Here is a 14,102-nt window from a genome sequence, read left to right on the forward strand (position 1 = left end):
CCATACCGTTTGGAGGATGTATTGGCCGCACACTGCAGACGGAAGGAGTTCAATGAATATTTCCTTGGGATAATGCACGAATGGAGCGACGAAGAAATATATGAGGAATGAAGAACAAATTCATTCATCCTGGGGTATCCTAATCTTCATGTTGGCCATACATTGCGTGCGTCTTGTATTTTTTTCAGCTTAATTTGTCGTGAACATTAACGACGTTATTGGCTGATTTTGGCTGCTCTATGCAGTTTATGTATTGTACGTACTTAGTTTTCTGATTATGATGCTGTGAATTTATCATATACTAGCTTCTAGATTTGCTACTAGATTTGCTACCATATTGGGCAAAAAACGAGGGCCAAAAGACATAAATAATTGAAGAAAGACATAAATAGAAGCTTCTCTAGATTTGATACTAATTTGGTGAAAAAGATAGAGAGAGAAAGAGGGGAAAGGTGCTCTTAAAAATGCCAATTTGGGCTGAGAGAGACAAAACCCAGCTCTCACGTACAACCAAACACGGTTTCGTCCTGTCCCACGCGGTCCCTTCCTACCAATCCCACACGACGCGGCCCCACAAACGACACGGCCCCACACGTCAGCACGGAACGTTCAACTAAACGGATTCCTTCTGTCCGAGCTCCTTCTGCGGGTTTCAGACAAAGGCTTGAAGAAAACTGAGAAAAAACTAAGGGGCTGGGGAAAACTGAGTACAACTAAGGACCTGAGGGCACGAAAATAGAAATCAAAAAGCAAATAGAGCTTTGCTCTGGTGGTTAGGTCCTTGTGGTGGAACCAGCCCACCCAGGTTCAAGTCCTAGACTTGGCATGGGTGTTTGCATTTACCTGGATTTATTCCAGGTTTTAACCGGCGCTACGCTTTCAGTGGTAGGTGACGTGTCTGTCAACAGCGAGGCGCCAGTGGTGACTTCGTCAACCTCAAGATATGCTGGCTCAGTCCCTCGGAAGTGCTCATAGGGGTAGGATGTGCGTGCGTGCGTTCATAGGGGTGTTTGTACATGCGTGTTTGTAAGCGTCTGCGTTGTACTGTGTTCTCAAAAAAATAGAAATAAAAAAAGAAACATTAGAGCCGAACATTTTATTGTATACATGCACGAGTGACGACAGCCATGTTCAGTCGTTCAGCCGCATGAGGCATGAATGGGAGGAGATATCTGAAGAGGATCAGAGCGGCAGGTAGAACGATATATAGAGAAGGTATAAAAGAGTAAGACATGAAAAATCCAACCATATATCACAAATTTGCATTTCTGTATTAGAAAGAGATGTCAATGTTTCAGCAAAACACAATCATTACAAATTTGAAACTCCAAAATGTTATTTTGGGCAACAATTAGGAGAGTTTATTGGTTATAATGCCTAGTTTTAACGTGCAAAGCACGTGAAGCTGACTAGTATAGTTAAATGTATCACAATAGGGTGGCACGACATATTCGCAAATGATGCGGTGCATATATCCTCAATGTATGTGTTTTTTCAGGAGTGATGTTTTAGAACATGGAAGCATATGCTCCCTTTATTTTCAAATGCATCTTATACATATTTTAAAATTTCAAAAAAACTGAAGTAAAAAAAATTTGCACGTACATCTTCACGTGCTACACACTCACAAAGTCGTTTCAGAAAAAATCAACTTGTCATGTGGCTTGTGTAAAAAAAACAAAATTAAGTGCTGAGAATAAGGCTATTCACAAGATAAATTTTCTCTTTTTTACATATACCACACAAAAAAATATTTTTTCATGAAACTTGGTGAACTCAAATATATTACGGAAATGTACATGTAGAATGTTTTGTAATTTTTTTTTACATTTCCAAATTTTTTTTTTTAGTAGACGGAGCATATGCAATCAGGAGCCGAATTGAATTTTTTTTCCGGCTATAGACAAAAGGAAGCATGCTTACTTTTGAACCTGTAAAGAACTAAATATCCATGCTCTGGTGCTTCTGTGCTTGATGTTTAATTGCCTGTGACAAGGTTTGCTTGTTTGTGTCGACGCTGTGCTTGCAGCCTGCCTCCGCCGATCCATGCGAATCGATAGGAGCCTCTAGTCAGATCGTTGTTTGTTTCCAGTTTTGTTTGCCGTGATGTGAGCTAGCACAAGACAGTTATGTAGCTAGCTTTGCTAATCGGTGGGCTAGCACAAGATATTTACAGGTTGGTTCTTTGTGTTGTTCGTTGACTTGCAAGCGAGCAAGATGGTTATACACTTATACTGGCGATACTGGAACGGCTGAACCTAGATCAGGGTGGTAACCTCAATGAAAAGATCATCCTGATTGCCAATCTTCGTCATACCAACCCCGACCAACTATACTATTTCCACGACTCAACAAGTCCATGTAGGTACTTACTGGTTGAATCTATGCTATGATGGAGCTTGGTGAGGGTCTTTTCTATGTCTACGAGCGCAATTATCCATTATATAGTTCTATCATATGTTTCTTTATCTACTATAGACAAGATTTGTTTAAACAAAACATACACACAAGCAAAGAGATTCAATAGGTAGAGTACATACGAACAGAAAATTGATTACATAGGTGTAGCAGTACATACAGATTGTGCAACTGGACATTGTCAGTCAGGTCGGTCTTCTCATCATTGTACAGCATACAAGGTTTCAAACGCCGTGCAGATGACTGCAAATACTCAGAAAAGACTGTCGCGTGACAGAGGAACAGAAATAAAGCCCCATCTCCCGAGTTCCCGTTAGTGTAAAATGCAAAACATGCCTTGCCTGCCTTCTGTGCAGGTCGCATAAACTCTACCCAATAGGACCAGTGATGACAAACTCTACAAGCACACAGTTCTATTATCAATAGACCAAATGTATAAGATTTCTCAGGTTTCCACGACATGGCCACCCAACCGCGAGAGTGTGTGTGCGCATCAGAGCTCACCATAAATTAAACGATACTATGGGCTCCTCCAGACTAAATGTACAGTTAAATGTTAGCAATCACAGCTCAGAAGAGGGCAAAATCTCAAGGACCTTGTGGTTGTGGCTTCGGTAAGTTATCTGCAAGCGGAGAGATGCAAGAAATGGTTAGGTCTGTTCTCCTGGTAAATATCTTGTTGGAAATCTAATAAAAATATAAATGTAACCAGAATCTGTCAAGGGGAGAAATGGAAGGATGGCCAGAAATAAATCAATCAATCAACCAGACGATATAATCTAATCCAGTATGATACCAGACTACAGAGATGAAGGCATTGGAAAATCAACTTTCCCCAAGATGAACAGCACCCATCCCCACAAAACATATTAGTCCTCAGAAAAGCACAAGCATGCTGCTTCAGTGCTTCACATAGAAGAGGACGCACATGACTAATTATATTAAGGATATTCCAGATTTGCAAATTATAAAATTGCTTTATACTAAAAGAAGAGTCAAAAGTTCCACACTACCATAAGCACATGCACATATCAGGTGTAATTATCATGAACTAAACAATAGATTTCTTCATTTGTGCAAACTTTCTAGCGTACTGCAAACTTAGCTTTATCAAAAATAGTGCATACCATTGCTGAACTTTTCTGAACTCTGTGAGTACAGGATATATGTTTTCAAAGGCAGTGTATGTCTCATCTCTCACCTGGAAAGAAAACAGTTCCAGTCTTTCAGATGTACAAAAGAATAGCCAACAGAAGTATATACAATGAAGGACTGCTACCTTTGCTCCAGTCAAGACAATCTTGCCAGAAACAAAAATCAGAAGAACAATCTTAGGTTGCTTCATTCGATAGATCAGGCCAGGAAAAAGTTCAGGCTCATACTGCAAAAACAAAAGGTTCACATCATTCAACTTGGACTTGAGAATCACAGAAACATGCACACACCACAGATTCTCAAATAAACTCATTCGACTCACACTTGAGAAAGCACCATGAGAATATGCAAGGCCCTCCAGTCTAATTGGAAATTTGACATCACAAGAGGCAACGATATTCTGAATCTTAAAGTCCTGATATAGCACAGAAATCAGTAACAGTCTCACAAAATGAAGGTCAGAGTGCTGGTACACGTGAAAACTTTACATGCCTGAAATAGTTACCTTAAATTTAGCTGGAAAACCAAGTTTCTGAATTATACGAGCATACTGGGAACAACATTGATGTGTTAGACTTCAGAAACCTCTCAGCCAGCATAGACGAAATGGAACCAAGCCATGTCATACCTTTCTTGCTGCGAGCTTGGATTGTTGCTCACTCTTTGCTCCCGTACAAACCTGTAAAAAGATATTACTTCTGTTAACATAAATAGAGTGGATGGATAATTTGATACATAGTGGTAGTTCTCTGGAACTTATGCACTCTTCTATCAATAAGGCTAAACACAAGTTCCTACAAAAACAAATATCTTACTTCCAGCCAAATTGTTATGAGATCAATGATGACAACCAATAAAGATTATATGAATGAAGATGTTGATCTAAACAACATCTGAAGTAATCAATCATTGCAAATTATCCATCCACAGGTAATGGACTACAATATTTATGTTTCATCTATTACAGAGGAGCAGAAGAATTTCGTGATGCTTGACTGTTAACAGCAATGGAAATTAAGCAATGGATCACTGCTTGTTCCATTAGTAACAAAGCATGAACATAAGAACATAGGTTCTTCTCCATGCAAGATTTAGTATGCGGAAATTAATGTGATACAAACAGGGATTGAAAAAACTAAACTGAAAGCATTCTACCAGGTGATAGTGAAGCAGCAGATCATGAAAGGAAGCAATTCGAATGGTCATGTAAAAGCTTAAGTGCTAAACAGAAGTTGGATAGTACCATTTTACCCGACGCGAATATCAGTGCTGTAGTTTTTGGTTCTCTTATTCTCATGATAACTGCAGCAAAACGCTGTTTGAAGAGAAGGGTTAAGAAACTAAAGAATAAAACATGGATCTGGAACAACGAAGTTACAAAAAATATAGCACCAGCAAATAAGCAGAGTAATCAAGTAGCTACAAAGCCCTGTTACAACCTTAGCATGCATAGTCTAAGTGTACTACTTTTCTACAGGTGCCTTCATGGATCACAGGCTAAATAGTGTACATTCAGCTTAAGGCATCACATTTAATGCAACATACTCCCACTACATTCAAGCTTTTTTCTGGTTATTAGTACAACAATAATTAGCAATCCAAAGGGCAAAGTAACACAAGAAATGTATATGCTAAACAGTTGAATCTCATTTCTAGGAAATATGAGTTCTTATTCCAGCAACAAACTGGTTAGGACGCCTCCAATGCTGAAATAAGGTGGGCCACTAGGGCCTTATGATCAACCTTATACACGGCGAAGCTCAGTAATATGCAAAAACTTCCTGTAGTCGACCACTCGCGTAAGGTCGGGCCATAAGAGTAAAAAGTCATGGTCTCTATCGCACACAGCTTGGGAAGGCCAGTTGCTCTTCCTGCGATCTCTGGGGACTACCACCAGATGAGATATAGGCAAAGAAGCACCGCTGCAGGTCATCATTGATCCCCACCATTGGCATGTGCTGAGGCCTGATGACCATTTTTTGCCGCAGCCTTCTGGGTAGAGGACAGATGGGGTGCTGCTCGGTGGCGCTTTGAGCAGGGACAGGTGGGGTGCTGCTCAGTGGCATTGTAACAGAAAACTTAGGCTTGTGGTATCTGGAAGTGGATACCAGCTTATTGGTCTAATTACAGAATACAGATTGGAGATGGCCTTTATATGCTGCATCTTTACTCAACTTTACCATATCAAACTGAAACTGTGAAACACAAGTTACGAAATTCACAAATGGCACTAGTGAAACTGTGCCAAGGATTATCCTAACAAGTGAGATTTAAAAAAAAAGGGGAAAAGCATTTTGTCTCCTAAAAATTTTCTTTAGAGTGTAAAAAAAAAAAATCACACATACATGTTTGATGGAAAAGGTAACATTTTTGTGCCCTGGACAAAAAACAGTGCTCTAAGAAACAAGTTTAAAAGCATTAAAGTTTCTTATTTTTCACCCAGGTGCAATTTCAGGTCACCACAAAAAAGGCCCTAGCAATGTTTTGTTAACAGCAGCAAAAACAACATCGGAAAACGGTAATGCGTGCAGAAATGCAGGATAACATTTGAAGTGAAAACAGGACTGCAAGAATGCACTGGCCGACCATCGTACCTTTGGATTGTACTCTGCATTGCGCGCTTGCAAAGCTATAGCTTTGAGGTCTAATTTGCAATCCAAATTGACCGTCGACACGATATTCCTGTCATCAAATAAGAGGACGCACAGAAAATGGAATCAGTTTTCTTAACGGGAATGGTCAAAGAAAATGTGGTAGCAGAGCAAAACAGACATCATCTAGGAACTAACTATTATTCCTAGCACTGCAACAAATAAGCATTCCTCACTGGTCAATGCTTAACACGCATTAAGTCTGTACACGATGGGCAGTACAGCTGTACAGGTATAATTTGCTATATGCATGGAGCCGATATGATAAGCTAGCATGTCTTGGTGGCCTAAGTTTGGGCAATGACTGGCAATAAACTGCATAGGACCTGGGAAAGGACCAAAGAAAACGCATCTACACAAAAAAGGGACATAATTTCAGCTTGGTTTGTTTGGGCACACCGACCGCACACAGCCTTAGGCCTCTCTGTTTCCTCTCCGCTCGGCAACAGATCTGAAATCCTGATTTTGAGGTCACGGTTGATACCTCGAACCGATTAGACTTAATATCGCCCCACTACGGCACGACCAAATCCGTACTACCCAGTTGTTATCCAGACCAAACACGCCCAACGAGCTGACCCAGCAAGGAAGGCCGCGACCCAAGACGGGGCCGAGGCCGGCGAGGAACACACAGATCCGGGACTTACTGTAGCGTGGGGATGATACCGGAGGGGTGTTTCAGCAGATCCACCGGCTCGCTCCCCTCCAGCGTCGGCTCCGCCATGCCCCGGCCGCGCAAAAATCGATCCGGTGGCTCCGGCCACGAATCGGAGCAAAAGAGAGCGGATCCGGGGGTGAAATGGGCGGGAGGAGTCGCGGCGGTGGGGAAGTTGGCGGAAGAATTCGAAAATTCGGGTCTTTTATAGAGATCAGGAGCAGGAGGGGCGAGAGGGGATGGGGTCTAGGCGTCTAGGGTTATCTGTCTCGGGAGAGGGGAGGAGTCTGCGAGAGAGGAGGGGATTTGTGGTGGTGAGGGATGGCAGTGGACGGACCGGAAATAGGAGGTCGCTGTGGCGGCTTCGTATTTATAGGCGGCGCGAGTTAACCTGCTGTGGCCCGTCTGACCGCCGGGTGCTCCACTTGGCCACATCGTTGTGCGGAAGAGGCTGACATGTAGGCTTTTATTAGATGACATGGTATTTAGCACAGTCTTCTACTGTACTTTACAATGAGGTAAAAATATAAATAAATTTTTAAAAGAATAACTCGTAGATTACTTTATTGGTAACACTAGCTCTAGATATACTTTGCTTGTTAGAGCATCTCCAGTCGCGTCTCCTAAAGCGTCCTCCAATGGAATTAGGGGGACGCCGGCCAAAAAATGTCCTAATCGTGTCCCCTGATACGTCCAATTTGCATCACTATTTTATATCATAATTTGCTGTTATTCATTGATATATTTCATATTGGGACACATTACTTATGTTATTTCATCTATTTTGCATGTTTCATCGTTATTGGAGGATCGAACACCGGAGCCAGGATTCTCATTTGGAAAAAGCACCGTCAGAACGCAATATTTCGGAAGATCAACTCTGGAAGGAAATTATACCAAAAATCCTATTTTTCAAGATGACGAAGGAAGCCAGAAGGAGGAGCCAGGAGCAGCCAGGGTGGGCCCACACCCTAGGGCGGCGCGGCGCGGCCCCGCCGGCCTGTGGTGTGGAGGGCCCACGACCCCTTTCGCCTCCTTTTCTTCGCCAAACCCTTCGTCCCGAAGACCTAAGCCACAGAGGGTACCTCGCGAAGAGTTACAGCCGCCTCTGCGGGGCGGAGAACACCAGAGAGAAAAGAGCTCTCCGGCGGGCGAGGAATCCGCGGGAAATTCCTCCGGGAGGGGGAAATCGACGCCATCGTCACCGTCATCGAGCTGGACATCATCGCCATCACCATCATCATCATCTCCACCATCATCACCGCCGTCATCACCGCTGGACACCGTCACCGCCATAGCAATTTGGGTTTGATCTTGATTGTTTGATAGGGGAAACTCTCCCGGTATCGATTTCTACTTGTTGTTGATGCTATTGAGTGAAACCATTGAACCAAGTTTATGTTCAGATTGTTATTCATCATCATATCACCTCTGATCATGTTCCGTATGATGTCTCGTGAGTAGTTCGTTTAGTTCTTGAGGACATGGGTGAAGTCTAAATGTTAGTAGTGAACTATGGATGAGTAATATTCAATGGTGTGATATTTAAGTTGTGGTGTTATTCTTCTAGTGGTGTCATGTGAACGTCGACTACATGACACTTCACCATTTATGGGCCTAGGGGAATGCATCTTGTACTCGTTTGCCAATTGCGGGGTTGCCGGAGTGACGAAACCTAAACCCCCGCTGGTATATCGATGCGGGGAGGGATCGCAGGATCTCGTAGTTTAAGGCCGTGGTTAGATTTATTCTTAATTACTTTCTTGTAGTTGCGGATGCTTGCAAGGGGTATAATCACAAGTATGTATTAGTCCTAGGAAGGGCGGTACATTAGCATAGGTTCACCCACACAACACTTATCACAACAATGAAGATTATTTAGCCGTATGTAGCGAAAGCACTAGACTAAAATCCCGTGTGTCCTCGAGAACGTTTGGTCATTATAAGTAAACAAACCGGCTTGTCCTTTGTGCTAAAAAGGATTGGGCCACTCGCTGCAATTATTACTCTCGCACTTTACATACTCGTACATTATTCAACTGTTACATCAAACCCCCCTGATTACTTGTCTGTGAGCATTTACAGTGAATCCTTCATCGAAACTGCTTGTCAACACCTTCTGCTCCTCGTTGGGATCGACATTCTTACTTATCGAAGATACTACGATACACCCTATACTTGTGGGTCATCAAGACTATTTTCTGGCGCCGTTGCCGGGGAGTGAAGCGCTGTTGGTAAGTGGAATTGGTAAGGAAAACCTTTATTGTTGTGCTGATTTTATTTCTGCCTGTTGCTATAAGTCATTATGGAGGGATCTTCTCTTCAATTTCTATTTGGGAAATCTACTACTACTGCAACGGTAGTGGATGAGGCGCCAGGTGAGGAAGTGATACCATATAAAATACCTATGAAAATTATTGAACGTGTTATGGATAACCGCTATGAAGGGGATGGAACCTGTCCATCCTGGTGATCATTCTTGTTTTTGCATGAATTATGCGGGTTATTCAAATGTGCAGGTATTGCTATGGATGAAGTGAGGAAGAAACTATTCTCTTTGTCGTTGTCCGGTAAGGCGGCGCATTGGTATAAATTCTTGGATAATGGGGATTCTCTTGAATGGAATGATATTGTGCCCGGTTTTATTCTAAGTTCTATCCTCCAAGTGAAATTCATAAGGATCGGAATCGCATATATAATTTTTGGCCTCATGATGGAGAGAGTATTGCCCAAGCTTGGGAGGCCAGAAGTCTTTAATGCTCAAATGCCCCATTCATGAGCTTCCTGGTAATGTTATTATTGATAATTTCTATGCAAGACTTTCTTTTCAAGACAAGACCTTGCTAGATACTTCTTGTTCTGGATCATTTACACGCAACAAAGAAGAGTTTAAAAGGGACCTTCTTGATCGAATCCAAGAAAATACTGAAGGATGGGAGAACGACAAGGATAGAGAATCAGGTATAATTTATGATTATAAATGCATTGAAGCTTTTATGGATACTGATAAATTTCGTAATATGAGTGCTATATATGGTCTTGATTCTCAAGTTGCTGTAAATCTTTATAAAGCTTTTGCCTCTCATTATGAATTGCCAAAGAAGAATTTTGATAAGTATCATGAACCGTATAAAGATAAAATTGATTCATCTATTAATAAATGCGTTGTAGTTGAAGCTGGCGATCGTGTTATTCTGAAGCTTATATTGAAAAAACTCCTTTCCCTGCTAAAATGAAGGAGTACTCTGTTATAAATATTGCGGTTCATAAAAGTGAAAAGAAACTTGTAGAACACGAAGAACAAATAAAAGTTGAACTTTCTGTTGCAATAGTTAAAGATCTTGTGACTGAAAATGTGGAGGATGGTCATATTATTTTCTGTGAAGATGCTTCTAATATTGTTTCACATCCTAATAAACCCAAACAAGCTAGTGTTCCTATGCTATCTGTTAGAATTGGTGATCATTGCTATTATGGATTATGTGATATTGGTGCAAGTGTTAGTGCTATTCCGTATGAGCTTTACACGGAGATTATGCACGAAATTGATTCTTGTGAACTTGAAGATATTGATGTGGTTATTCAGCTGGCTAATAGAGAAACTATTTCTCCAATTGGTATTGTTCGAGATGTGGAAGTTTTATGCGGTAAGATTAAATATCCTGCTGACTTTTTGGTACTTGGTTCTGCTGCTAGTGATTATTGTCCTATTATCTTTGGTAGACCTTTTCTAAATACTTGTGGAGCTATTATAGATTGCAAGAAAGAGAAAATTTTGACTAAATTTGCTGGTGAATCTTATGAGTTTAACTTCTCTAAATTTACTAAAACTCCTTATAAAGCTTATTTGCCTAGTAATGATTTTAAAATGGAGCAATGTGCATCTATTGTTCTTGTTCCTAATAATCCTTTGCAGCAACATTTGGAGGATAGCGAGAGCGAAATTTTTAGGAAAGAAAGAGATGAGCTTGAGGAAATTTTTCTTCGCCAACCTATTCTCAAGCATGATTTACCGGTGGAAGATTTGGGTACAACACCGCCACCAAAGGAAGATCCTGTTTTTGATCTAAAGCCTTTACACGATAATCTTAAATATGCTCATATTGATGATAAGAAAATATATCCTGTTATTATTAGTTCTAAGCTTTCAGAGATTGAGGAAGAAAGGTTATTGGAAATATTGAAGAAGCATCGAGGCGCTATTGGCTACACTCTTGATGATTTGAAGGGGATTTCTCCGTCTATATGCCAACATGCTATTAATATGGAAGATGATGCAAAGCCTGTTGTTGAACCTCAGCGTCGTCTAATTCCAAAGATGAAGGAAGTGGTAAGGAATGAGGTATTACGACTTCTTGAAGCTGGTATTATATATCCTATTGCTGATAGTAGATGGGTTAGTCATGTGCATTGCGTTCCCAAGAAAGGAGGTATGACTGTTGTGCCTAATGATAATGATGAGCTCATTCCTCAAAGAGTAGTTGTAGGGTATAGAATGTGCATTGATTTTCGAAAAGTTAATAAAGTTACTAAGAAAGATCATTACCCTTTACCATTTATTGATCAAATGCTAGAAAGATTGTCTAAAAATACTCATTTTTGCTTTCTTGATGGTTATTCTGGGTTTTCACAAATTCTTGTTAAAGCTAAAGATCAAGAGAAAACCACCTTTACTTGTCCTTATGGAACTTATGCTTATAGACGCATGCCTTTTGGTTTATGTAATGCTCCTGCTACTTTTCAAAGATGCATGTCTGCTATTTTTCATGGTTTTTGTGAAAGTATTGTAGAGGTATTCATGGATGATTTTTCCGTCTATGGGAATTCTTTTGATAGCTGCTTGCGAAACCTTGATAAAGTTTTGCAGCGATGTGAAGAAACTAACCTTGTTCTTAATTGGGAGAAATGCCACTTTATGGTTAATGAAGGAATTGTATTGGGACATAAAATTTCTGAGAGAGGTATTGAAGTTGATAGAGCTAAAGTTGAAGCAATTGAGAAGATGCCCTATCCTAGGGATGTAAAAGGTATTCGTAGTGTTCTTGGTCATGCTGGGTTTTATAGGAGATTTATTAAAGATTTCTCCAAGATTTCAAAGCCTCTTACTAATCTTCTTCAAAAAGATGTACCATTTGTTTTTGATGATGATTGTAAGGAAGCGTTTGAAACTCTTAAGAAAGCCTTAACAACTGCTCCTATAGTTGAACCTCCTGATTGGAATTTACCCTTTGATATTATGTGTGATGCGTGTGATTTTCTTGTGTAGGCGCTGTTCTTGGACAGCGAGTAGATAAAAAACTGAATGTTATTCATTATGCTAGTAAAACTCTTGATGCTGCTCAAAGAAATTATGCTACAAGCTGAAAAGGAATTATTAGCTGTAGTCTTTGCTTGTGATAAATTTAGATCTTATATTGTTGATTCAAAAGTTACTATTCATACTGATCATGCTGCAATTAGATACCTTATGACAAAGAAAGATGCTAAGCCGAGGCTTATTAGATGGGTACTTCGGTTGCAAGAATTTGACTTACATATTGTAGATAGGAAAGGTGCTGATAATCCTGTTGCTGATAATTTGTCTAGATTGGAAAATATTGCTTATGATCCTGTTCCTGTTAATGATAGTTTTCCAAATGAACAATTGGCTGTAATAAAGGTGAGCTCGCGAGACAGTCCTTGGTATGCTGATTATGCTAACTTTATTGTTTCCAAGTACTTGCCTCCAACCTTTTCAGCTCAGCAAAGGAGGAAATTATTTTATGATTTGAGGCATTATTTCTGGGATGACCCACACTTATATAAAGAAGGAGTGGATGGTATTATGCGAAGATGTGTCCCTGAATATGAACAACAGGAGATATTGAGTAAATGTCATGGTAGTGCTTATGGAGGACATCACGCCGGAGAAAGAACCGCGCAAAAGGTTCTACAATCAGGTTTTTATTGGCCAACTCTCTTCAAAGATGCGAGAAAGTTTATTTTATCTTGTGATGAATGCCAAAGGGTTGGTAATATCTCCAGACGCAATGAAATGCCTATGAATTATACTCTTGTTATTGAACCGTTTGATTGTTGGGGATTTGACTTCATGGGACCTTTTCCGTCTTCAGAAGGTAACACTCATATACTTGTTGCTGTTGATTATGTTACTAAATGGGTGGAGGCTATACCTACAAAAAGTGCTGATGGTGAGACCTCTTTAAGAATGCTCTTAGATATTATTTTTCCTAGATTTGGAGTACCTAGATATATTATGACTGATGGAGGTTCTCATTTTATTCATGGAGGTTTTAGAAAAACTCTTGCTAAGTATGGTATTAATCATAGAATTGCTTCACTTATCATCCTCAAACTAGTGGTCAAGTAGAGTTATCAAATAGAGAGATTAAATCTATTTTGGGAAAGACCGTTAATAAAACTAGAAAGAATTGGGCTAGTAAATTGAAGGATGCACTTTGGGCTTATAGAACTGCTTATAAAAATCCCATGGGAATGTCACCTTATAAAATGGTTTATGGGAAAGCTTGTCATTTACCTTTAGAACTAGAGCACAAAGCTTATTGGGCTGTTAGAGAATTAAATAAAGATCCGAAACTTGCCGGTGATAAGAGGTTGTTGCAATTGAGTTCTCTAGATGAATGGAGAAGTGAAGCTTATGAAAATGCTAAACTCTTTAAAGAGAAAGTTAAAAAATGGCATGATAGGAGGATCATCAAAAGAGAATTTAATATTGGGGATAAAGTCCTATTGTATCAGTCTCGTCTCAGATTCTTTGCAGGGAAATTACTCTCGAAATGGGAAGGACCATATGTTGTCGAGGAGGTGTATCGTTCAGGAGCAATCAAAATTAGCTCTCTCCAAGGCAATGCTACGCAAGTGGTGAATGGACAAAGACTCAAGCATTATATCTCGGGTGATTCTTATAATGTTGATGTTGATATTATTCAAGTGGAAACACCGGAGGCCTACATCAAAGGGCAAATTGACAGTCCGCCAGAACTCGACTTTGAATAGGTAACAGTACTGGTAATGAAAAGTACGCAATTTACTTTCCGAACAATATTTTTACTGTTTTTGGAAAATATGAGAAATTACGAGTTCGAAACGGAGTGGAAAGGACGCACGAGGGAGTGCCACCATAGGGCGGCGCGGCCTGACCAGGGCCCGCGCCGGCCTATGGTTTGGCCGCCCCGTCGCTCCTTTCCGACTCTGGTTCGATC

The 14,102-nt window shown here is 40.4% G+C and overlaps 1 protein-coding gene across 1 annotated transcript; it reads right to left on the bottom strand.

Moving 5' to 3' along the window:
- Positions 1 to 2,528: 2,528 nt before the first annotated feature.
- Positions 2,529 to 7,215, bottom strand: LOC127293589 (TATA-box-binding protein 2). The gene is made up of 9 exons (XM_051323234.1): positions 6,872 to 7,215; positions 6,168 to 6,255; positions 4,817 to 4,888; positions 4,202 to 4,252; positions 4,079 to 4,123; positions 3,896 to 3,988; positions 3,698 to 3,799; positions 3,546 to 3,619; positions 2,529 to 3,041 (listed from the first exon to the last, which is right to left on the bottom strand). Coding segments are annotated over exons 1-9 (603 nt in total). The 5' UTR covers positions 6,949 to 7,215; the 3' UTR covers positions 2,529 to 3,040.
- Between the last annotated feature and the right edge of the window lie 6,887 nt (positions 7,216 to 14,102).

The sequence above is a fragment of the Lolium perenne genome, chromosome 4 (genome assembly GCF_019359855.2).
Source record: "Lolium perenne isolate Kyuss_39 chromosome 4, Kyuss_2.0, whole genome shotgun sequence".
Classification (NCBI taxonomy): Eukaryota; Viridiplantae; Streptophyta; class Magnoliopsida; order Poales; family Poaceae; genus Lolium; species Lolium perenne.

What these genes read in the sequence shown, in the direction of transcription:
- LOC127293589 (XM_051323234.1), bottom strand. Translation starts at nt 6,948, where the DNA reads ATGGCGGAGCCGACGCTGGAGGGGAGCGAGCCGGTGGATCTGCTGAAA. An exon ending in ATGCAGAGTACAATCCAAAG is followed by an intron (nt 4,889 to 6,167) that starts GTACGATGGTCG and finishes CTCTTCAAACAG; the next exon opens with CGTTTTGCTGCAGTTATCAT. An exon ending in CTCATGGTGCTTTCTCAAGT is followed by an intron (nt 3,800 to 3,895) that starts GTGAGTCGAATG and finishes TTGTTTTTGCAG; the next exon opens with TATGAGCCTGAACTTTTTCC.